The sequence below is a fragment of the Thamnophis elegans genome, chromosome 8 (genome assembly GCF_009769535.1).
Source record: "Thamnophis elegans isolate rThaEle1 chromosome 8, rThaEle1.pri, whole genome shotgun sequence".
In the NCBI taxonomy this organism is placed as follows: Eukaryota; Metazoa; Chordata; class Lepidosauria; order Squamata; family Colubridae; genus Thamnophis; species Thamnophis elegans.
Genome location: NC_045548.1, coordinates 71,352,343 through 71,378,616, shown reverse-complemented (window position 1 = coordinate 71,378,616; position 26,274 = coordinate 71,352,343). Strand labels below are relative to the sequence as shown.

The 26,274-nt window shown below is 44.7% G+C and overlaps 1 protein-coding gene across 1 annotated transcript in view; it reads left to right on the top strand.

The window, feature by feature from the left end:
- The window catches only part of LRRC6 (leucine rich repeat containing 6), a 45,437-nt gene extending 22,447 nt beyond the window's left edge, over positions 1–22,990 (top strand). Inside the window, exons 10-12 of the mRNA XM_032223256.1 lie at positions 1,421–1,516; positions 5,851–5,936; positions 22,291–22,990. Of these exons, the coding sequence (XP_032079147.1) occupies positions 1,421–1,516; positions 5,851–5,936; positions 22,291–22,471 (363 nt within the window). The 3' untranslated portion in view covers positions 22,472–22,990. The remainder of the gene's footprint in view (positions 1–1,420; positions 1,517–5,850; positions 5,937–22,290) is intronic.
- Positions 22,991–26,274: the final 3,284 nt, after the last annotated feature.

The window sequence follows — 26,274 nt, the reverse complement described above, 5'->3', positions numbered from 1 at the left end:
TGATAGATATATAATAGATTGATAGATGATAGTTATAGATATACAGTAGGTGAGAGGACTCCTTGGAGAAGACCTGGAGGTTGAGAAAGATGGAAGGCCAAAGGAGAAGGGCACGGAAGAGGAGGATAGAGCCATTGATGAATTTGGACAACTCTGAGGGACAGTAGAGGACATGAGGAGCCGGGCATGTTATGGTCCATGGAGTCATGAAGTGTCAGATCTGACTTTGTGGCTGAACAACAACAAAAACTGATTGCTGCTGTAACAGTCCATCCACCTGGCCTGGATGTATTGCATTGTCATGACCCTCCCAAATGAACTTAAGCAAACTAAAGTTTTTGAATGATGTCTGCGCATGAAATCACAGAGTTCATTGTTGTAATAGTTTGTGGGAGGGTGACCACGGGAGGCAGGAGGAAGAGCTGGAAGCCTGGTCTGATGAATGAAATCTGAGTCCAAGGGAGCGGCGGCGGGGGGGGGGAGGGGATGGAGAAAGCATCCAGGGGGGCATTCGCCCAGGTTCGCCTGGTGCGCCAGTTGCGACCCTACCTGAATCGGGAGGCTCTCACAACAGTCACCCGGGCCCTTGTGACCTCTAGGCTGGAATACTGCAACGTGCTCTACATGGGGCTGCCCTTGAAGAGCATCCGGCGACTTCAGCTAGTACAGAATGCGGCCGCGCGAGTGATTGTGGGTGCACCCCGGTTCACCCGCATAACACCCATCCTCCGCGAGCTGCGCTGGCTACCTGTCGATCTCCGGATGCGCTTCAAGGTGCTATTAGTCACCCATAAAGCCCTACATGGCAGTGGATCTGGATACTTGAGAGACCGCCTTCTGCCAATTACATCCCTGCGACCAATAAGATCACATAGATTAGGCCTCCTCCGTATACCATCGGCCAGCCAGTGTCGGCTGGCAACTACAAGGAGGAGGGCCTTCTCAGTAGTAGCCCCGACCCTTTGGAACGAGCTCCCCGTAGAGATTCGCACCCTCGCCACCGTCCAGGCCTTCCGCACAGCCTTGAAGAACTGGCTCGCCCGTCAGGCCTGGGGACAAGGATAGTTCCCCTCCCGAATGATGAATGTATGTTGTTTATTATTTTATTATATGTCTTATCTTAATGTCTGTATCTCCCCTTCCCCGATTTTATGTGAGCCGCCCTGAGTCCCCTCAGGGAAAAGGGCGGCCTACAAATATTAATAAAATCTCTAAAAAAAAAAAAAAAAAAAATCTCAGAAGAGACCCTCTCTAATTTTCAGGAGAGGACAAATTTAAAAAGATAACCGCATGGGTACTTTTCAACTTGCAAGAGTCTATTAATGTAATCTTTTAATAGAGTTAGTGCTGGTAGTTGTGTTTCTGGTCAGAGCTCACTCAAAGGCTAATGTTTCTCGGTGTGTGTGTGTGTTTTTTAAAGGCATTTCAACTTGTGCTCCCTGAAGAAGTGAAGCCAGACAGCAGCATTGCTAAAAGATCTCAGACGACTGGACATTTGGTTATCACCATGCCGAAGGTGGGACAAAGATTTAACATGCAACTTCAACTTTGACCTGTTTGCACAAATACACTTCTCCTTTGCTTTCCTCCCTCCCTTCCTTCTTTCCTTCCTTCCTCTCTCCCTCCCTTCCTCCCTTCCTTCTTCCCGTCCCGTCCCTTCCCTGTCTGTCTTCTTCTTCTTCCTCTTCCCTCCCTGCTTCCCTTTTCCTTCCTTCCTTCCTCCCTTCCTCCCTCCCTCTTCCCTCTTCCCTCCCTCCCTCCCTTCCTTCCTCCCTTTCTCAATTCCCTCTTCCCATCCCTTCCCTTCCCTGTTTTCTTCCTCTTCCTTCCCTCCCTCCCTGCTTCCCTTCTCTTTCCTTCCTTCCTCCCTCCCTCCCTCCCTCCTCCCTTCTTTCCTTCCTTCCTCTCTCCCTTCCTTCTTCCCATCCCTCCCTTCCTTCTTCCCATCCTTCCCTTCCTTCTTCCATCCCTTCCCTTCCCTGTCTGTCTCCTTCTTCTTCCCTCCCCCCCTGATTCTCTTCTCCTTCCTTCCTCCCTCCCTCCCTGCCTTCCTTCCTCCCTTCCCTCTTCCCATCCCTTCCCTTCCCTCTGTCTTCTTCCTCTTCCCCCCTCCTTCCTTCCTTCCTTCCTTCCTTCCTTCCTCCCTTCCTCCATTCTCTCTTCCCATCCCTTCCCTGACTGTCTTCTTCCTCTTCCTTCCCTCTCTGCTTCCCTTCTCCTTCCTCTCTTCCTCCCTCCCTTTTTTTCCCTTCCTTCTTCTCTCCATCCCATCCCTCCCTCCCTCCGTGCTTCCCTTCTCCTTCCTTCCTTCCTTCCTCCCTCCCTTTCTTCTTCCATCCCTTCCCTGTCTGTCTCCTTCTCCTTCCTCTTCCCTCCCTCCCTGATTCTCTTCTCCTTCCTTCCTTCCCCTTCTCATCTTGCTTCCTTCCTTCTTTCCACCTTCCCTCCCTCCCTTCTTCTGAATTTTTTCTGAAATGTGATTCCTCATCCAAGAGGCAGGTAGCCAACTTCCTTCAAGTTGTCACCATCTGTCTTGTCTTCCTCATTAATTCAGGCAGTGCTTCTGCAGTGACAGGGTTGCAGCCTCATCAGCGGCTGGAACCCTGCCTGAGTTTTATTCTTTGGAACCACTTCCCGCTCCTACAAAACAAATTTCATTTAGAATCCATCTCTGTTAGTTTCAGAAGACCCATTTTGATAATTCGGTGCAAACTCTTAAGAATCCTTTGCAGAGATTTTGGAGATTTTTTTCCCCTGACAATTGAATATTAAAATCCCCATTGATTTATATTCTAGTTTTTCATGTTTAGAAGGAGGCTTATTTCATTTTTCTGCATTATCATGGGATACATATATTATTTTCCACCCCGAAAAATGTGCCAAAAATCCCAAGGGAACGTGTTATGATGGAGCAAGTCTCATGAATTTGTAATTTTTGTTTGACAAATAAACATATTAACATACAGTGTTAACAACCTTTGATAGTTAACAATGGTTGTTAATGGGGATGAGAAAGGAACTTTATGCCCTTCGCAGGTCTTGAAAGGAAAGGAAAGCTAGTCATGAGTGCAGTCAGTTTCACTTAGTGACTGATTCACTTCATGATGTAGGGAATGAAAACCAAATTGGGCTTTGAAGAAACTGGAAAGGTAGACTAATGACTTTTTGAACTCTTGTGCTCAAGAAGATTTGTGATAATACAATGGATAGCCAAGAAGACAAATTGAACATAAGCATCTTGGTATAAAGGTAAAGTTTCCCCTTGCACATATGTGCTAGTCGTTCCCGACTCGAGGGGGCAGTGCTCATCTCCGAAGACATCTCCATGGTCATGAGGCCAGCATGACTAAACGCCGAAGGTGCACGGAATGCTGTTATCTTCCCACCAAAGGTGGTTCCTATTTTTCTACTTGCATTTTTTACGTGCTTTCGAACTGCTAGATTGGCAGAAGCTGGGACAAGTCATGGGAGCTCATCCCGTTATGCAGCACTAGGGATTCGAACCGCCAAACTGCCGACTTTCTGATCGACAAGCTCAGCATCTTAGCCACTGAGCCACTGCCTCATCTTGGTATATAGGTCTCTAAATAAAGAATGTTGGACATTTTGAGTACATTATTGATCCAGATTCTTAAAAATCAATACTGGAAACATTGTCCCATATGTTTGCTTTAAAAAAAAAATACATCATCTTCTCTAAGATGGTGTCTGCTATATTTATAGAATTTCTACAGTTTAATCTGTCATATTTATTTGGCATCTTCTCTCTGAGAGTTCTTTGATCTCATCACAAGATCCCGTCTTTCATTGTGGAAAGTCTGTATTTCCCCCTATTTTCAGTTTCCATTTCTTGTTTCTTTGAGCTTAAAACTGTATATATATAGAATTTCTACAGTTTAAGTCACTTTCTGGTGACTTTGTGGTACCAGAGATTATAGAGAGAATAAATTACTACATCAGTTAAATGAAAGCTCTTTTATGTTTCCAGACAGACTTCTGTTAAGCCTGAAAATTAATATTCCTTCTTGTCTCAAAGGAAGTGAAAAGGGCAGAAAAGGGTTTTAGATGAATAGAACTAGACACTTTTCATCATTCAGCAAACGGAAAAAAAAAAACCACCCCAACCCCAAGATTTTAAAATTTGTGCAGGGAGATATGCCTCTATGTGTAACCATGAAGCTCATCTAATATTTGTGCCATTCTTGTAAGCCTTTGTTTGACTAGCTGAAAAGGAGGGTTGGAATAGATTCTTAATATTGTTTTATTAACTCAATGTCTATTGATTACATGTGGATGCAATAAGACCAAAGCAATGATTTTTTTAGTTGAAACCCCCCACCCCTCCTTTTTTAAAAAAAGGTTAACAGTATGCTGAGTTGGAATTGGGTCTATTGAACTGTTGATTGGATAAATGTGCTGATTGCCAATTCACTGGAACCTCTTGTTGACTTCAGTAGACAAAATAAAATTCACACAGTGCAGCTCAACCAAGTGAGAAACTAAACCTAGACCAAATCTGTACCCTATCATGTTGGGAAAATGCCCACACCACATTTTAGAGTTTCCTTCCTTCCTTCCTTCCTTCCTTCCTTCCTTCCTTCCTTCCTTCCTTCCTTCCTGCCTCCTTCCCTTCCTCCCATACATTTCCTTTCTTCCTCTCTTACCCTTCTTTCCTCCCTCCCCCTCACTCCATATATTTCCTCCCTCCCTCCCCCTCCCTTCTTCCCATACATTTCCTTCCTCTCTTACCTTCCTTCCTCTCCCCCTTCTTTCCTCCCTCCCTCCTTCCCCCTCCCTCCCTCCCATACATTTCCTTCCTTCCTCTCTTACCTTTCTTTCCTCCCTCCCTCTGCCTCCCTCCCTTCCTCCCATACATTTCCTTCTTTCCCCCTTCCTCCCATACATTTCCTTCTTTCTTTCCTCCCTCCCTCCATACATTTCCTTCCTTCCCCTCTCCATCCCTTCCTCCCGTGCATTTCCTCCCTCCCTCCCTCTATACATACATACATACATTTCCTTCTTTCCTCCTTCCTTCCCTTCCTCCCATACATTTCCTCCCTCCCTCTCTCCATACATTTCCTTCCTTCCTTCCTCCCTCCCTCCATACGTTTCCTTCTTTCCTCCCTCCCTCCATTTTCATTTAAGTCTGCATTATAAAGATTTTTCAACTAATTGGAATTCAAATCTCTATGGAGGTTTGAAAGAGTTGAGGATTGTTATGAAGGTCTGGCTGAAATAGGTGCCTCTCAGATGGGTTTAATTCTGGGGAGAGAGCAGTTGACATAGAGTGTTTAGAGTGTTTAGAGTGTTTATTATAATTTATAGGCCGCCCTTTTCCCTGAGGGGACTCAGGGCGGCTTACAAAACATGGGGAGGGGGGTACAAAGACAAAAAAACATAAGACAATACATAATATTAAAAATAAAGCACAACATTCATTCATCATTCGGGAGGGGACAAACTAAGATTTTTATCCCCAGGCCTGACGGGATAGCCAGATCTTAAGGGCCGTGCGGAAGGCCTGGGCGGTGGTGAGGGTGCGGATCTCCACGGGGAGATTGTTGTTGACATAGTATAGAAACAATTTGGAAACAATTCTTTTGGAATCATTACATGTTACATATAATAAATTCAAATATACCTGCAGATGGAGATGGAGAATTGTTTCCTGTACTTACTTGTAGTTCATCCCAATGCTCTTTTGAGTGCTTGCTTTCCAAGCCTTAACAATCCTTTATTAAAATAAGATGAACTCTAATATTACGTAAAATATTTATGTTTCCATTTCCTCTCCCCATTTTGCTGAAAGCTGCAACAAAATAAGGGAACCAATTTGTTATTCTCCCCCAGGCTAAAGATGTGGTCGTAACAAGCCAAAAAGCATCCATTTCTGAGAAAACATTTGATCCCAGGAAACTGCAAAGAAATCTAAGAAGGTAATTGCGATTTTTTTTCCTTTCCTTTGGCAACTCAACGTTACGCTGAAAGCTGAAAATGATAATTTATTGGCAAATATGGTCAATATAATGCAGTGGTGAGTGGGACCAATAGTTGTAATACTGGTTGTTGTGAAACCAAGTTTTACCTGAAGAGAGCTGTTCAACAGCTTGCCCATCGGGATCCTGTGTAAACTCTTCTGCTTTAGGGGCTCAGTTAAGAAAGTTCTTACAACTGTAGGAAAACTGTATTATTTTTTTATTGTTTGCTCACCTTGTTATTGATTACAAATCCCATTTCCCCCTCTCTTCTAGGCAATGTTAAATTTCCTGGAAAGGCAACATGCTAGATTAGGGTAGGCAGCACAAATACCCATGGCGGTTGGTGGGGAGAGTCAAGACTTCCATCATTGTGAAAACAATAGTCCCTTGCGTGAAACAAAGCGAAAAAATAAATCATAACAGTTGAATCCTTTCCATTTTTTCCAAGTATGGGAACCTTGGCACTCCCTGAGCTTGGTTGTTTTCTTGCAGACATTTCACCACCATACTAGGTAACATCATCAATGCTAGAAGGGAATGGGATTTGCTCTCTGTTTTACATACAAGTTGCTTGCTTTGTCAGTGTTGGAGGTGTTCTTGGTGGTTCTTTGATTATGCTGCGGTTTACCGTTAGTTTGTTTGTCTGAGTTGGTAATTACTTGATTGGGGATATTGTTTACTTCTAGACCAGGGCTGTCAAACCTCCGGCCTATGGGCCAGGTGCTTCATGCTCTGGCCACGCCCACACCCCATTTAGCGAAGGGGGGGGGAAGTCCCGATATGTCACATAAAGCCGCTGGGACGTGAATTTGACACCCCTGTTCTAGACTGTTGGTCTGTTATTAATATTGACATGTATCCAGTTGTCGATGGCTGGTTTGGGATTTTTTGTTTCTTTTTTGCCTATATCTATATCTATATATCTATATCTATATCTATATCTATATCTATATCTATATCTATATCTATATCTATATCTATATCTATATCTATATCTATATCTATATCTATATCTATATCTATATCTATATCTATCTATCTATCTATCTATCTATCTATCTATCTATCTATCTATCTATATAAACAAACTAACAAAAATAAAACAACATATATAAAAAACTTTCCTCAATTTGTTCAAGCATGTCATTTGGTTACAAAATTTTGTGCATCAGTTTTTACAATTAAAAATAAGATCACTGGTTATCCATCAAACATAACTAAATATATATATATATACAACTCCAGAAATAGTTTCCTACTGCTAAGTAGTTATTGAACATTTCAATTCATATATATAATATGTCTCTGTGTGTGTGTTGCATTTGTGCTGATTAATAAATAAATAAAGGGAGACTAGTATAGATCTATTTCAAGCTATTTAGCTCTCATCAGCTAGCCATACCCTTACTGGGATTTGAACCTGTGCTGTATTACATATTAAGCAGTTGTGTTAACCACTAAGCCACCAGTTTATTTATTTATTTATCAGCACAAATGCAACACAAATGTAACAAAGGCAACAGTAAAAATAATGGCTTTCTGTCGTGATGGTCTCTTGTGATGAGCCGATAGACAGAGAAAGGAAGCAGTATACTTCCTCCCATATTTGGGCATACCAGGGGTTGTGACACTAAATACATACATACATACATACATACATACATACACACACACACACACACACACACACACACACACATGTTGTATTTGTGTATTTGTATATATTATATATACATACATGTACATACATACATAAATACATACATACATACATACATATATATAAATTTTTCATTACATCATTAGTCCATTTAAGATATAAAAATCTTACCAGTATAACATGGTCGATGCTTACAATTATACATAGGATTCAAATCATCCCATTCTTGTACATTGAATACATTATTGTCGTTTGTGTATCATATTTTCAAACACTCTATTTCATAGCAAAACAAAAAACAAAAACTTTCATAACAATGACTATAACTTTTTCGCCTTTTTGATTAAATGGCGTGGAGATGTTGCTTATCTCTATGTGCCTGTTATCGGCTCTTTTCCAAATGAGACACTCATTGATTCCTTGCAGTGTCCCGAATGCCAAACTGTGACAATGTACTGTATATTTTTTAAATTACGCAAAGTAGGTAGAACCTCACAAAACCTCATGTGAGTAATCACTCTTCTAGTTTTAGCTATCTTGCATAATTTGGGACATTTTTAAGACTCCGCTATTTATATACATGAGTGGGAGATCGCCAGGGGCACCACAAATGTCACGCCACTTGTGGGATCTGCTTGGCTGACCCCTGCCCTCTAGAGGACTTGCTGTATGGTGGACTAATTGTTGCAGTCTTATTTCAGAGGTATTTTAATATCCTTGCATTCAATTCTCTGAGTGCTTTCCTTCCTCCCAGCTCTTGTTGCAAAATGGGGAAAAGCATCGGGGATATTCAGCATATTTGGACTGGTTCTCATGAACTGGTAGTGGAAATTATGGGTGGGCTTGCCCACCTGCTCTGGCTCTATATCATCCTCTTTAGGCAAGTTTTTCAAACCGCGTGCATAATCAAAGTGCAAGCACGTAAGGGCGAGTACACACATGGGTGTGAGCGTGTGCTCTCATATTTGCGAACCGGTAGGAAAAGTAAGTGAAAAGGAAAGGCAGTCTAAAAAATACTTTAGGAGGCAGCACAGGGAAGGGTCGTGCGCGAGCGTGCCACACCCATAATGCTTTGCACGTGACCCATCGTGCATGCATGTGCAACCCACCCATCCCCCGCTTTCGGTGTTTTTTTTTTTTTATCCGAAGCCTCTGCAGGACGAAAAGCGGCCCTAGGGGAACCTGGAAGTTCAGGAATGGTGACTTCCGGTCTGTCCCCGAATTTCCAATTTGCCCATAGGGCGGGTTTTTCGTGCTCCAGAGGCTTCAAGGAAGCCTCCAGAGGGCATAAAATGGCCTCAAAAGAAGGCCAAAGTCAGCTGGCCAGGGCACGCATGGGTGCTGGAGCTGACGGGGCAATGCCTCGCATGCCCTAATAAATGGCTCTAACGTGCCACCTGTGGCATGCATGCCATAGATTCGCCATCACGGCTATATAGGGATGTGGTCTTTGCATGCATAAGCTGCCTTCTCTTTGGACTAATGTTCAACTCTTCCAAGTTCTTTGGAGAATCTAATTTCCTGGAAGCAATTTTGTTTGATTTACCATGAATCGGAGTGGCTGCAATGTACTTGCAGATGTTACGAACATTGAATAGGTGAGTGGCAAAGAACCACCTCTTCATCAAAGGGGACTGGAGACTAAAACATATGAAAAACGGTTGCAGGAATTGGGTATGTCTAGTTTAATGAAAAGAAGGACTAGGGGAGACCTGATAGCAGTGTTCCGATATCTCAGCGGTTGCCACAAAGAAGATGGAGTCAAGCTATTCTCCAAGGTACCTGAGGATAGAACAAGAAGCAATGGGTGGAAACTAATCAAGGAGAGAAGCAACCTAGAACTAAGGAGAAATTTCCTGACAGTTAGAGGAATTAATCAGTGGAACAGTTGCCTCCAGAAGTTGTAAATGCTCCAACACTGAAAGTCTTTAAGGAGATGTTGGATAGCCATTTGTCTGAAGCGGTGTAGGGTTTCCTGCCTAGGCATGGGGTTGGACTAGAAGACCTCCAAGGTCCCTTCCAACTCTGCTATTGTACTGTATTATATAATACGGTAATATAAATATCCAAATGTAGTTTTGATGGGAGATTGTGTGGAATTTCATAGCATCCCATACAGGGGTGGGTTCCAGCAGGCACTACTGCTGGATCGCTCATGGGCGGGCTGCGCTTGATGAGCACTGTGCGCACATGCGCAGTAAACATTGTTTTGCGCATGCACAGAAGCGAAAAACAAGATGGCAGCGTGGAGAACTGGTTTGAGGGCGTGGCAGGCCTGGGTTGCTGCCAGTTCCAGCGACCCAGACCACCAAACCACTATCAGGTTGACTGAACCAGTCCGAACCAGTAGGAACCCACCACTCATCCTATAATCTGCAAAGGATGACCCCACAGGGGCTTATTAAACAAATCCTCCAGACTTGATGTTGGTCTGCTCCAGGGGTGGGCTGCTACAGGTTCGCCCGGGTTCGGGAAAACCCGTAGCTAACGTTATGGCCCTGGCTGCCTCCTCCACTCTCCTCCCAGGAGTCTCTATGCAGCCGGTTTTGGATGCGAGGTAAGTGCAAGGGCCATGTGGAGGCTTGTGGAGGGGAAAAAAAAGAGCCTTCTGGAAGTTTCCGGCTTCCAGAGGGGCTCCAGAGCCTGGGGGAGGCCATTTTCTCCCTCCCAGAGGCTCAAGGAAAGCCTCCGGAGCTTGGGGAAGGTGAAAACACGCCCTGTGCTGCCCCAGCAGTATATAGCTAGTGTAGGAATTAAGAACTGTCTCCTTTAATAAATTACCTTATGGGAAATGTAGTTCCATGACATGTGATCACATCTGTGTTTCTGATTGGCCGCTGGGGCATTCTGCCTGCGTGCAAAGTTTATAGCCGGTCAGTTTAAATGCCTTTGTGAACCGGAATAGTAGTGTTTTGTATCTCCGCTCAGCACGGGAGTGAAATCATCATCTTTTTACACCACGTGATGGGACAGATTATGTAAAGTCAGAAGTATCAACACTGAACTGTAAGTTTTGCTATTAGGAATGCCTGAAAATAAACTTGATCTGAATAAGATTCCTAAGCGTGGAGTTAACTGCGTGCCCCGAGCAGAACAAGGCCCCACCCCCGCCATGGTGCAGGAGGCCGACTAGGCCACGCCCACCATGGCCACTCCCCCCCAGCAACTGGGCAGAGAACCTGTTGCTGAAATTTTTGAAGCCCACCCCTGGTCTGCTCTAACATTAAGGATGATATTCAGTGTCCCCTTTTCTCATAGGTTGCTCCTAGATTTAATTGTTTGCATCTTCAGCTAGTGAGGAGTTGGCCACCATGCCAAATATTGACTTTACTGGAGCAAAAGCCTTATTCTAAGGTAGCAAATTTCTTGGTATTCCTAATTTTGAATATTGATCCCGAGCTGGTTTTTTTGTTACATAGGCCAGTGTTTCTCAACCTTGGCAACTTGAAGATGTCTGGACTTCAAGTCCCAGAATTCCCCAGCCAGCGAATGCTGGCTGGGGAATTCTGGGAGTTGAAGTCCGGACATCTTCAAGTTGCCAAGGTTGAGAAACACTGACATAGGCAATCAACTGCTCTTGTCTCCATATTCCACTCTAGCATTATTATCTGCTGGGCTCCAGAGTAACAAACAAGCCAAGGGCGAGCTGAGAATCACTAAAGGGAAGAGTGATTAATAAGCCAATTCAGAGTCATCATAATACGGTTTTTGCAAATATGTCAGGGAGACAGCAGTTAATTACTTTACAGGGGTGATAATTTGTACTGCATTTTCTGTAATATTAAATCCACTTTATCAAACAGCTTAATAGCAGACAAAATGTCCTAGCTGCAGAGATTTTGTTTTTAAAAAAGAATAATCTTCTCCCTGACTCACGAAAACCCAAGGTAGATACTACTTTAATTGTGTGAATTCGGGAAATTTTATATATTTTTGATTATATAACCCTCAGCAGCTTCCCTAGGAACACTGAGCAATCTCCAAACCGGGGGGGGGGGGGGAGTGGGAGAGAGGGAGAGGGGGAGAGAGAAGGAGAGAAAGAGAAGGAGAGAGAGAGGAGAGAGAGAGGGAGGGAGGGAGAAATATTTATACCTCTGTTGGGCTTTGAATTTGAGCTTGTATTCTGATTGGTTGCCAGACTGCCATGGGGCCATGCAGGGGCAACTCTGTAGGCTGTCCTGAGTCCCAAGCTTGGTCGATTCTTGCTGGGTGATGATGTAATGAAAGGGCTCTGCCTGAAGAAGGTAGAATAGACTGGCTCAGGCCTTAATGGCCCATTGACAAAAGTTAAGGTTAGGGTTAGGGTTGATGTAAGTGCTGATGTAAGAGGACTAGACAGTTCTAGTGGATTATTATAACTTGCCAATGAGGCAGAAAATTCAAGCTCAAATGAGAAGTAGAAAAAGGATCCAGGTTCGATTGCAGTTTTGCAGCAGGCAAGATAACCTAGTGTTGTGGCTGACCAGCGGTCAGTGAAGCTGGCAGCAGATTCGGACCGTGAGGAGGTTGGGGAGGAACAAGGGCCAGTCCTGGAGTCTGGGGAAGGCTCTGATGAGGGCTCTGTGTCAAAGATGGGACCAGAGCCGTCTGACAGTTATCAGCTGCCTTCAGAGTCAAACATCAGTGAGGCAGACGAACAGCTGGAGCCTGTTCCCAGTGTGCGCATGCACAGAGTTGCCAGACAAAGGGAACAGCTGAAGAATAGCGGTCAACTTGGGAGTAAGGTCACAGATGGATGACGAATGCCCCCCCCCCCCCGAGGAAATAAAAGAGGAGTGGAGTTTGCAGGAGACAATTAGTTTGCTTAATTGGTTTGTGACTCTCTGAGACTCCTTGCCAAGTTTTGCAGTTATTGACCTGTCAGCTCTCCAAGCCAGACAAAGTCTGTGGCTGCAAATCCTCCCTTGAGAGACTTTGCTGGATGTGAATGAGCAGAATTCACAGTAAATTAATAAAAAGGTTTTTTTTTTTTTAGGGACCGGGTGTTTGCTTCATGCTCTTGGGAAGCCTCGGTCAGAACCTATGGGAAGAAAAAAAAGAGAAGTAGAAATTCAGAGAGGCAGAAACTCAGCCTTAACCCCCCACCCTACCTTTGTCAATGGGCTATTAAGGCCTGCGGGAGTCTATTCTACATAACAAAGATCTACCCCCTTCAGGCAGAGCCATTTCAAAGGTTTTATTTCTTTTAAAACACAAATATTTCATCATTCGTCAATCATTAAAACATCGAAGTACAATTTTTTTGTATGCCCCTCCCTCCCTCCACCCCCCCTACCCCCTCCTCCTTCCCCCCCCAACTTCCCAGAACCCGAACACGGTATGGATTTTTAACAAACACAGTCTAAAATCTATTGAGAAAAAAGAAATAAAGAAATTAATGACATTCTACATTGACCTTAGCTTCTTCTTGCCCTTCAGGCAGAGCCATTTCATTGCCCTTCATTGCACCGCCCACCGGGTTTCAACCAAACTTAGCACACAGACAATCTACAAAGCTAGCTATAACCTCTGAGAGCAACCAATCAGGAAACTCTTCCTTTGCCCCAGGAAGTTCAAAGCCCAACAGAGGGTATAAAAATCAGGCTCTCTCAGCATCTCTACCCTTTTCACCCAAGACTCCGAGGCATGAGATCTTGTCCACCATTAAACCATCTTTCCAAACAGCCTCAGTGTTTCCAATGTCTTTTTCCTCACTTGGAACTGAACCCAGATGGACATTTCTTCCAACAAATAGAATTAGTTATCAAAGGAATCTTTCTTTCCAAGAGGTTAAGCGTGCATAAGAACAAAGGGGTGGGGGGGGTGGGAATTAAGAAGTTCCCATTTGGTTTCGTTGAAGCAGAATAAGAACCGGCTTCCTTTGTAAACCTGGAGTCTCAAATGTTTGATTCTCCAATCTCTTTCAATGCTGCCCACCTTCACACACACACACCCTCTCACTCTTGGCACAAAAAGGAAAGTCATTCACGGAAGTTCCAAGGACTTGAGGTGTGTGTTTGTGTGTGTAAGTGTGTCAGCATATGCACATGTGTATCTCGCACACTTTAGAAGTGCTGATGTAAAAGGACTAGACAATTCTAGTGGATTATTAAAAACTGCCAATGAGGCAGAAAATTCAAGCTCGAATAAGAGATTGTTGCTTGAAACACTTGGAGGTTTATCTGTGTCCTCAGGGTCACCTGAGTGATGCTCCTGGTTCCTGTAGTCTGCAATTTCCCCCTCCATTCCTACTCCCACACCATTCCAAGGGTGTTCATTCCAAATTGTATAGCTAAACGTCTGTAGAGATTCTCAGTCATCCAGGTTGTCCCAAAGGTGACCCCGAGGACACAGATAAACCACCAAGTACTTCAAGGACCCTCTAAAACAGTGTTTCTCAACGTTGGCAACTTGAAGATGTCCGGACTTCAACTCCCAGAATTCCCCAGCCATCATTCGCTGGCTGGGGAATTCTGGGAGTTGAAGTCCGGACATCTTCAAGTTGCCAAGGTTGAGAAACACTGCTCTAAAAGGATGCAAATGACCAGCTGCCTGCAAGGAATGTAAATCCTTCCATTCCTATCCTGTCAGAGCTGAAGAAGCTTCTTGGATGAGAAGTGAAACATCTTCAAAAGAGAAAAGAAGAAAGTCCGGTTGCCTCCTGAAAAAAGCACCTTTGGGACAACCCTGACCCCGAAGACTGAGAATCTGTACAGAATAATAGCTTTGGGTTCCACAATGTAGGTGTTGTGGGTTCGTTTTTCCTGTTTGCATCTCCTTCTTGCCTCACTTTTGTTAGGCAGCCATCGTAATTTTGTTCCATTCTTAGTTCTTTGCAGGCTTAATCAGTATTTTTCATTTCCCTGGAGCTGGAAGCTTCGCCAGCACTTCTTGTGCCATGTGCTGAAGAGGATAATCATCACATTATGACCACAATGAACCATAGCAGAACCTCATATAAGCAGGCAGGGAGGTCACCTTGTGCACAAGCAGAAAGTTGGACAAGAACATTACACAGGCAGTCCTCGACTTACGACCACGATGGAGCCCCAAATTTCTGTTGCTCAGCAAGACATGGCTCAGGGAGTTTGACCCATTTTACGAGCTCCCTTGCTTCGGTTTTGAAGTGAACCCCCGCCGTTGATAAGTTAATCCCCCGGTGTTAAGAGAATCGGGCTCCCCCCATTGGACTTTGCATGTCAGAAGGTCGCAAAAGGGGACCATGTGGCCATGGGACACAGCCAGGGTCATAAGTATGAGTCAGTTGCCAGGCATCCGAATTTCGATCACATGATCACGGGGATGCTGCAAAGATCATAACTGTGAAAAAGGGTCATAAGTCACCTTTTTTTAAAGTGCCATTGTAACTTTGAAAGGTCACTAAACAAACATACCGTATTTTTCAGTGTATAAGATGCACCTTCCCCCCCTAAAAGAGGGTGCAAATCTGGGTGTGTCTTATACACTGAATACAGCATTTGTGACTTCCCAAAACTCCACCCCCTTTGCAAAAATGGACGTGCATAGGCTTTGGGAGACCTTCAAAGTGCTCCTGGGAGCTGGGGAGGACAAAAACGAGCAAAAAACAGGCCAGGTTTTGGGGTCATTTTTGCCCTCCCCAGTCCCCAGGAGCACCCTACAAGCCTCCCAAAGCCTATGCATACCCTGTTGTTGTTTTTTTTTAAAAAAAAACCAGGCCCATTTTTACGAAAAATGGGCCGTTTTTTGCTCATTTTTGTCCCCACCAGCTCCCAGGAGCACGTTGCAGGCCTCTCAAACTCTCTGCATGCCCCGTTTTTCACAAAACATGAGGCCTGCAGGGGGTTTGGGAGGCCTGCGGAGTGCAAAAACTTTTTTTTCAAATTTACCTCTTCAAAATCTTGGTGCATCTTATACTCCAGTGCGTCTTATACTCTGAAAAATACAGTAAGTTGAGGACTATCTGTCCAGTGGAACAGAGGAGCCTGGCGTACTATTGTTCATGGGCTCGCAAAGAATTGGACACCACTTAGTTATTGAAGAACAACCACAAGCCATTACAACTTGGCTTCTTTATTATTTATTTGTAAGCAAACAGCAAATTATTTTTTGAGAGAAACTTGTCGGCAGGATTCTTCTGACATATTCAGTGGCCTTTTAGGCAGCAGGAAACTGGTTGAGGAAGAGGCTTAATGATCTAAATCAGGGGTGTCAAACTCAAGGCCCTTAGGCTGGATCCAGGCCATGGGGTGCTTAGATCTGGCCCACAGGACTGGCCTTAAAACAGCAAAGGATTGGCCCATGGTGCCTATGACAGCAAAAACGGAGCTTGGGAGGGCCCGTGTGATCCCATTGGACCCCATTTTTGGCTGTGATGGACACCTGCAGCCCTCTGCTATCAGTATGGAAGCTTGGGCTCCGTTTTCACTGACAGAGGGCTGCTGGAGGCTGTCACAGCCAAAAATGGGGAGGGGGGGGTGGCACCCTCCAAGTTCCATTTTTGCTGGCAAAACAAACAAAAAAAGGAGAAATGTTTCCCCTTTTGCACTTGAGCATGCAAGAAAGGAAAGGAGAAAGGGAAAGAGAAAAGACAAAGAAAAAGATGGGAAGAGGGCAAGGAAGGAAAAATAAGGAAAGGGTGGAAGGAAGAAGAAAGGAGAATGAAGAGGGAAGGGAAAAAAGAGGAAGGGAAGGGGGAGATTATAATGAGAGTGAGGGAGGGTCTCAGGGATGAAGGAACAAAGGAAGATTATAATGAGAGTGAGGGAAGGTCTCAGGGATGAAGGAAGGAAGGAAGATTATAATAAGAGTGAGGGAGGTTCTTAGGGATAAGGAAGGAAGGAAGGAAGGAAGGAAGATTATAATGAGAGTGAGGGAAGGTCTCAGGGATGAAGGAAAGAAGGAGATTATAATGAGAATGAGGGAGGGTCTCAGGGATGAAGGAAGGAAGGAAGGAGATTATAATGAGAGTGAGGGAAGGTCTCAGGGATGAAGGAAGGAAGGAAGGAGATTATAATGAGAGTGAGGAAGGGTCTCAGGGATGAAGGAAGAAAGGAAGGAGATTGTAATGAGAGTGAGGGAAGGTCTCAGAGATGAAGGAAGAAATGAAGGAAGGAGATTATAATGAGAGTGAGGGAAGGTCTCCGGGATGAAGGAAGGAAGGAAGGAGATTATAATGAGAGTGAGGGAAGGTCTCAGGGATGAAGGAAGAAATGAAGGAAGGAGATTATAATGAGAATGAGGGAGGGTCTCAGGGATGAAGGAAGAAAGGAAGGAGATTGTAATGAGAGTGAGGGAAGGTCTCAGGGATGAAGGAAGGAAGGAAGGAGATTATAATGAGAGTGAGGGAAGGTCTCAGAGATGAAGGAAGAAATGAAGGAAGGAGATTATAATGAGAATGAGGGAGGGTCTCAGGGATGAAGGAAGGAAGGAAGGAGATTATAATGAGAGTGAGGGAAGGTCTCAGGGATGAAGGAAGGAAGGAAGGAGATTATAATGAGAGTGAGGAAGGGTCTCAGGGATGAAGGAAGAAAGGAAGGAGATTGTAATGAGAGTGAGGGAGGGTCTCAGAGATGAAGGAAGAAATGAAGGAAGGAGATTATAATGAAAGTGAGGGAAGGTCTCAGGGATGAAGAAAGGAAGGAGATTATAATGAGAATGGGGGAGGGTCTCAGGGAAGTCCTGCCTTAGGAGTTGGCCACCTCAGGTGCCCCCGACGAGAGTGATGTTGAGCTGGCCATATCCACCTGGACATGCCCCCCCCCCCGGCCCTCCGAGGTCAAACACAATCCTGATGCAGCCCTCAATGAAATCGAGTTTGACACCCCTGCTCTAAGTCAAAGTCATAACACTTTGCAAAGAGTTGGGAAGCAGGAATGATTTGCCTTTCCGGAATAGCCATCTATCCTTCCATGTCATTTCCAAAACGAGCTTAATAGCCTCCGAGGTCTCACTGTGGGGCTTTAAAAATGAACACCTCTCCAACTTTTTGAGCCTGAAACTTCTCACTAAAAGCCCAAGTGGTTGTCATGTTAATTGCATGAATTTCAACAAGCATCATGTTAATAGCAACTCTGGGAAAACCTCAGCAACCCCCTCCCCCCCCCCGACTAGGTGGGTGGGGATAAAAATAAAATAAAAGAGACGCTTCCAACCCCCCCCCCCTCCCTTCTCGTGGCCATTTCTCCCTTCCTCCCACCTCACAAAAATTAAAATGTCTTTGAAAAGGCTCCTTGCGTTTCAGGAAAAACTTCCACTGGTATCGCTGGAGTTTTAAGTTTCATTTTCAAAGGAAGGGTAGGTAGTTCTCGACTTACAAACATTCATTTAATGACCATTCAAAGTTACAACAGCGCTGAAAAAAGTGACTTATGACCAGTACTCACACTTATGACCGTTGCAGCATCGCCCCCTCCTCCCTCAAGTCACGTGGTCAAAGTTTGAGCTCTTGGCAACTAGTATTCAGGTCTCCTTGGTTTGAGTCCTCACACTCTTCAGTGCACTCATCCTCTCTCAGGAAGGTTGGACTCCAAGACCCAGAAGCCACAGCCAGGGCCCTCTCAGTCCAGCCTTCCCCCATGGAGGCCCAGGATTCCCCCCTGCCCCCTTGGATTCTTTGAATTTCAGACATTTGCCTGGAATGGACTAGGGGGGGTGTCCCGAGCAGCGGGTTGGACTAGATGACCTCCAAGGTCCCTTCCAGCTCTGTTATTCTGCCTATTGTTTACGATGGTTGAAGCATCCCAGGAAGTCAATGAGGGAGCCAGATCACTTAACGACTGCTTGATTTAACTTCACCACTGAAGTGACACGCTTAACAAACATGGCCAAAGGCTGTAAAATGGGGCACAACTCGCTTAACGACTGCCTTGCTTACCAATGGAAAGTTTGGGCTCAGTTACAGTCGTGAGTCAAGGACTACCTAAAAACCTTCAGGAGAGAGAAGAAAAGAAAGGTTTTTTTTTCCCTGCTTCTCTCTCGTTCTGATGGTAATTCCCTTCTTTGAGTCTGTAGAGATTCCCAAGTCATCCAGGTCATGGTTGCCCCAAAGATGCTTTTTCAGGAGGCAACTGGACTTCCAAGAAGTCCCATGGCTTTGGGACAACCATGACTGGATGACTGAGAAGCTCCACAGACTTTGAGCTATACAATTTGGGATGAACACCCTTTGAATGGTGTGGGAGTAGAAACGGATTCCCAGAGGAAGAATTTCAGACGACAGGAACCAGGAGCATCACTCAGGTGACCCCCGAAGACACAGAGAAACCTCCAAGCGGCTTCAACGACACCCCCCCCCCCCTAAAAGAATGTATAAAAACAACTGAGTTGTCTGAATGCCAAGGAATTCCTGAGCACTTTGAGAATCTGGGAGCTATAGTGTCAATACAGATAGTCCTCAATTTATGTCCAAATTGAGCCCAAAATTCCTATTGCTAAGTGACACAGTTATTAAGTGAGTTTTTCCATGGCTCAGTAATACAATGGAATACAATGTAAGTCAGCAATAATGTAACACAATAATAGCTTTGTCCCAGGAGGAAACTGGACTTTCTGATTTTTTTTCTTTTGAAGAGGTTTCACTTCTCATCCAAGAAGCTTCTTCAGCTCTGACTGGATAGTGGGGAGTGGAAGGATTTATATTCATTGCAGAGAGGTGGTCATTTGCATCCTTTTAGAGGGTCCTTGAAACACTTGGAGGTGTATCTGTGTCCTCAGGGTCACCTGAGTGATGCTCCTGGTTCCTATAGTCTGCAATTTCCCCCTCCATTCCTACTCCCACACCATTCCAAGGGTGTTCATTCCAAATTGTATAGCTAACCGTCTGTAGAGATTCTCAGTCATCCAGGTTGTCCCAAAGGTGACCTCGAGGACACAGATAAACCACCAAGTGCTTCAAGGACCCCCTAAAAGGATGCAAATGACCAGCTCTCTGCAAGGAATATAAATCCTTCCATTCCCTACTATCCTGTCAGAGCTGAAGAAGCTTCTTGGATGAGAAGCAAAACGTCTTCAAAAGAAAAAAGAAAGAAAAAAGTCCAGTTGCCTCTTGAAAAAAGCACCTTTGGATTTCCCTGCTTTGATTTTCTATTTTGGGGTAATGGAAATAAATGCCGCTGAATTGTCTGAGTGCAACTAAACACACAACTTTGTGTGTCCCTGACTCCCATGGCTATGCTGTGCCAAAGGTGACCCAGAGCAAGCTCCTCGCTGTCTACTTAAGAGGCAGAGGAAGAAATAGGCCAAGAAGAGAAAGCACTTTGATCCTTTCCGAATTCCTTTTCATTTTGCAGGGGGAAACGGGAGGAAGGTGTGCTGGATACATTCGCTGCCTTGAGTTATTGGTAGATAACTTTGGACTAATGGTTAAGGCATCAGTCTAGAAAGTAGATGATCATGAGTTCTAGTCTCACCTTAGGTGTAAAAGCCGGCTGGGTGACTTTGCGCCACTCGCCAGGAGATGGTGAGTTCTAGTCTAACCTTAGGCACGAAAGCTGGCTGGGTGACTTTGGGCCAATCACCAGGAGATGGTGAGTTCTAGTCCCACCTTAGGCGTGAAAGCCGGCTGGGTGATTTTGGGCCAATCACCAGGAGATGGTGAGTTCTAGTCCCACCTTAGGCACGAAAGCCGGCTGGGTGACTTTGGGCCAATCACCAGGAGATTGTGAGTTCTAGTCTCACTTTAGGCGTGAAAGCCGGCTGGGTGACTTTGCGCCACTCGCCAGGAGATGGTGAGTTCTAGTCTCACCTTAGGCACGAAAGCCGGCTGGGTGATTTTGGGCCAATCACCAGGAGATGGTGAGTTCTAGTCTCACCTTAGGCACGAAAGCCGGCTGGGTGACTTTGGGCCAATCACCAGGAGATGGTGAGTTCTAGTCTCACCTTAGGCACGAAAGCTGGCTGGGTGACTTTGGGCCAATCACCAGGGGATGGTGAGTTCTAGTCCTGCCTTTGGCATGAAAGCAGTGGTGAAATTCAATTTTTTTACTACCGGTTCTGTGGGCTTGGTGGTCGTGGCAGGGGAAGGATACTGCAAAATCTCCATTCCCTCCCCACTCTGAGGCCAGCCAGGGGTGATATTTGCTGGTTCTCCAAACTACTCAAAATTTCCGCTACCAGTTCTCCAGAACCTGTCGGAACCTGCTGAATTTCACCCCTGCTATCAAGGCTAAAAATATCTTGGACCAAGGTATGCTCTCATGACGGCAAGATAGGAGTATAGATTTAAACAAGCATAATGTAGTTTTACATAACACAATCTGCCATGGAAACACCTTAAGCAAGCCAATGAGTGGTACCTGCATTATACTGTAAAGTTACAATTCTCCAGCTTCTAGTCTCTGCTTACTCATCTCCCCACTTTCATCAAGCAAAGCTTACACACTCTTGAAAACACATTTTAAGCAGCACTAGTAGACACAATTATATAACCCTTTCTTCTATCCTGACGGGAAACACCGTATTGGTTATAGAATCCTCGTTAGCTAATTATATCTGACGATCTGTAAAAATATTGGAGTGAATGATGCTGCTATTTTTTTCAAGAGGTCCTGGCCAATAAATGGGCAGAGATGCTGAGAGTGCCTGGGTTTTATGCCCCCTCTGGGTTTTTGAATTTGAGCTTGCTGGCTGATTGGTTGTCACACTCTCATGGGGCCATGCAGGGGCAACTCTGTAGGCTGTCTGGAGTCCAGGCTTGGTTGACTCTTGCTGGGTGATGATGTAATGAAGGACTTTGGAATTGCTATTCTGGCTCTGCCTGAAGGAGGTAGATCTTTTGTTATGCAGAACAGACTGGCCCAGGCCTTAATGGCCCATTGACAAAGGTGGGGTAAATATTTCTGCCTCCCTTTTAGGGGAAATATTCTGCCCTTTTTAATATTTCCTAAAATATTTCATTTTCCTAGGAGAGGGGTGGGGGCTGACTTCCTACACTCCTTAGGAGAGAAGGTAGAGCACAGCCTCTAAGGAAACCATATCCAGCTTCCGACAGATCTTGTAGACTTGATATGAGCAAAGTGATAATTAGAGATGAATATTATCAAGGAGTTCACAAGAAGCCAGTAGAGGACATGGCAACTAGAGGACATCCCAAAGTGTGCTTGTGTCAGCGTTCCAAATATCACCCAGAATTAAATCAGAGTCCAAGGCAGAGCTTTCCTCAAAGTTCCAATTTAATAAGAGAGACATGTTGGTACATCTGTGGGAAACCCGAATCTGAAAGCTGCTGGGGTTTCCCACCCAGTTGAAAGTTCATGATCTTGCTCCCACACACCCCAAGTCCATCACATGGCCCGATCTTCCACTGCCAGTCTGGCATTTCCACTCATCTAGTTCCGGTCAGGTGCAGAGGTGCGGAGACAAAGAATGACCTTGGGCTTCTAGAAAGGAATTTTGTTTTGGCTACAAAACATTCTACTCCTTACTATTCCCCCTCCCAATTACCCCACTAATCGAAACTGCATAGTAAAGAAAGAAAAAGAATGTGGCAGGCCAAAGATCCTAAAAGGAATATGACTGCAAGACTGACAGCTTGGTTTTCTGAAGAAGCCCTTGAGATCTGAAACCTCTCATGTCCTGCTGGATAGCAATACGTCTTCGGAAGGCTTTAAAAAAAAACCTCAATGTGCTCTGTTTTTATATGAAGGTCGATTAACTTTCCCCTTCTTTTATTTGTCTATTTGCTTACTATTGCAGACACGAGGGTCTGGAGAAGTTGGAAGTGGATCCTACCAAATATTCCTTCCCTGACGTGACAAATATTGTCCATAAAAGGGATCGGGTAGGGCAAGGACCTTTCAGACTTCAGCAGCCCAAAGTTACGGACGCCGAGAATTTGAGCTTTGAAGACAACCCAGAAGTTCCACCTTTAATTTAAAGAACGGATGCGGAGATAGCTTCTTTCGTGGTTAGAACATCATGACGGTCCATAACCTCTAGCTGATATTCTTGTGTACACACACACATATATACCTATTTACTGTTCTCCTCTCTGGCGGAAAATTGAAATCCTTGCCAAAATCTGTGTCCAACTCTGTTAAAAAGTATGTCAGATCAGAATCATTTGCATCCTGTTTTACAAGGCTCTTTTCTTCCAGCCCAGTTTGAGTATGAATTGTTGTTGGCACGAGGGCATCTATCGTAATAGTTCTTGGCTTCAACTTGGCAAACAACCTGGGATTAAAGCCCTGCTCCTTTCACACGCAAGTGTAAAAGTGCAAGTGTGTACAATACACATTAAAAAGGAGTGGGGCTTCGATTATTGATCAATTGCACCCAGGGGTGAAATCCACTTACCTTCGCTGCCAGTTCGCAAATGTGGAGTGCGTGAAATCCTGCTTTCTAGCTAATATGAATCGCACGTCACAGCTGATCGTCGGAAATACCGCTAGTATTTTTTTTTATGACCGGTTCGAGTGAACCGGTAGCTTTTTTTTAATACCAGCAATCCGAACTGGTAGCATTTCACCCTTAATTGCACTCCCCACTACAAAGGCAATAGTCATTTCCGTGAATTCCCTCGCATCATATTAGCTGTATACCATTAGCAATATTACTGTATTTCATTCTATTCTACTAGTAAATCCTTTTCCTTCTTTCCTCCTTTCAACCATTTTCTCTTCGTCTCCTCAGGAACTCCTCTTCTCTTCTTTTCACCCGTTCGCCTAGTTTTTGCTTTGTCTTGTTTTTGTAGTTTCTATATTTTTTCTTCCCTTCTCCCTTTTGGGTCTATTGTTTTTTAGGGTTCCACGACAAAACCGCGGTAGACTAAAGCGCGTGTGACTAAAGCGCGGTGACAAAACCGCACCGTCAAAACCACGCGACAAAAGCACGCCGACAACAGCGTGCCGACAGAAGCGCGCTGTAACATAACCCTAAAAATAACCCTAAACCTAACCCTAAACCTAACGCTAAACCTACCCTAAACCTACCCTAAACCTAACCCTAACCCTAAACCTAAACCTAACCCTAAACCTTACCTTAAGTTAAATCGCGCTTCTGTCAGCGCGCTGTTGTCGGCGCGCTGTTGTCGGCGCGCTTTTGACATCGCGGTTTTAGCGCCGCGGTGTTGTCTGCGCGCTTTTGACGTTCATGGTTATGTCGTGCCATGGTTTTTTAGTAACTGTCCCCAGTTTTTCCCCAAGTTTCCCCTCATTATTCCCCCCACTACGAAGGCAATAGTCATTTCTGTCATAGGTTTGGGGATATGAGGCGAGGCGTGAAGAATTCTTTTTCTTGCCCAGGAAGCTCGGGGTGAGATTAAGAATCACATCAATTGCTCTTTGAGGTCAAAGGGCATTGTAATAAGCAGTAATAAGCATTCCTGAACATTTCCTAGAACAAAAACATTGGAGAAAACGACAGAGACACAGCCAAAGGAAGGAAATGCAAATCTATTTGGCAGGGGAATGCCATGCTTGTCTTCCTCGTGGCTTCAAACCTTGTAGTTGGTTTCCACGCTCCTCCCATTTTTCCTCCTCTCAATTTTAAACAGTTTCTCTACACGCAGCTTCCTTTCTTTTCAATTTTAGGCATGCCAACTTTAGTAAGAGATGACGGAAGCGCCCTGCTCCTTTCTGCCGGGGATGCTGGTTAATTTATCCGCCAACAACATGCATAATTTCTCCTTTCTTTGTAGTCCTGCCATCAAGCTAATTCTTAACAGCTCAGTAAGGTAAGCCCTTGTGAGTAATACTGACAGCATTTCCACCCCACCCTCCTCTTTTCCAATCCAGTCTTCTACTGATTTACCTTTCTCGCTTGAAAGATTGCATCTCATTTTCACTCAAATTGTCTGCCTGCAGTCATCTTTAAAACTCCAGGTATATAATTCATGTTATCAAATGTTCCTCTGAGTTACAGAGGAGGGTTGGAATCTGGTATGTGTAGGATGCGCATAGAAGGAAGCGTTGGGATAGAACTGCATGCAATTGTATAGGCCAGGGGGTGTCAAACTCATGGCCCGCAGGCTGGATGAGTCATATGCCGGCCATGTCCACCCCTGGTTTAGCGAAAGGGGGGGAGTCATGATATGTCACACGACAACGGTGGGACGAGACGAGTTTGACACCCCTGATATGGGCCTTCCACTTTGAAATCTGAAATGGTTTGTTTGGGAGACAGATATTACTACTTCAATAAAAAGCCAGCAACTAAGACACAAATACTTCGTAGTAAAGTATCCACAGACCAAGCAGGTGACTTTCCATAGGAAAATGTTTTTTTTTCTGTAAGAGAGGTGAAAAATCTATGCATCCGGTATAAAGCCAGGAATAAAGATGATTTTGAGATATTACAGCCTTGTTGTTCTTTTGACATTCGCACGTTCTTGGGGAATTTGGGAAGAGGGTTTCCAAGATGCAGGGCCTGGCCTTTTTATCGCTTTCACACAAGGGCGTTTGAACCCCTTTTGAATTGTTTTCGGGCCCATCATCTCAGCAGCTGAGTCTGTCAGTGTCAGCCTCCGCTTTGCTGCTGCTTCGGCTGCCATTGAAACGGGGACAGGGGGCATGGTATTTGGGAGGGGACTGAATGTTGTGCTGGAGGAAGATTCTAGAGTTTGAACTGTCCACCTTACTGCGCATGTGGAGGAGGAGTGTTTCCCGCCAAGGCTAACGGAACCAGCATTCCATCCTGGTGATGCCTTTCGAAGTTACCTCACACCTGACAATTGGGAGAATTATGATTGGTCTGTGCACGGGATGCCAAGGGGAGGGGAATGAATTATACAATATATTATTCGCTTTCGCGCCTAAATAACCAGACTTGGCTTAGCTTCGCTTCTATTCATTTACAATTAGTAAAAGTACACTTGATTTCTACCAATGGAGTCCTGTGGTTTTCTTTCCTAATTTTTGAATGAAGAAGGGCTGACAGTCACTTTTTCTGCTCAGCGGCTGCAGTTCGACCCAAAATTGTGAATCCAGTTTCAATGCAGGGGCTGGAGCTGTGCAGAGTTTAGATAACAAGGCATTTCCTTAGTTGGAAAGGTTGGCTTATTTTTCTACCTGGCTGCTGGTTCTGCCTCTGTGCGCACGAGAACACACACACACAGACACAGACACAGAATCAGAGTTTGTTGCAGCAATCACATCCAGAAAGCATACACAGGTAACTGATTCATCAGGATTCATTCACTTTTCTCTTTATGTATTATATAACACATGAAGTAAATATACAATACCAAAAGCAGGTTTTCCAACATGGTAGTAAATACAAGCAAACCACATGCAGAGGAGAGAACAGTTTCAGTTTCAGTTCAGAGCAGCAGGCTACTTCAGAGCTCAGCACAGGCTCAGAGTACAGAACAGTGGTGGGCTTCAAATTTTTTTAGAACCTCTTCTGTAGGTGTGGCCTGCTTTGTGGGAGTGGCTTGCAGGCCATGTGACTGAATGGAAATGGCTTGGCAGTCATGTGACAGGGTGGGCATGGCCAACTTGTAAAATGTGGTGAAACTCACTTAACAACGCTCTTGCTTAGCAACCAAAATATTGGCTCAGGAACTCTGGCATTTGAAGCAAGCAAGTATTAAAGCTGACAAGACCCTTGCACCCCTAACTCTTTAAAAAAAAAACCCAGGGTATTCAAACTTGACAGCTTTAAGACTTGTGGACTTCAACTCCCAGAATTCCTCCTCTTGCTCTTCATCTTGATGATGTGCGGATGGGCAACGGGAGGGAG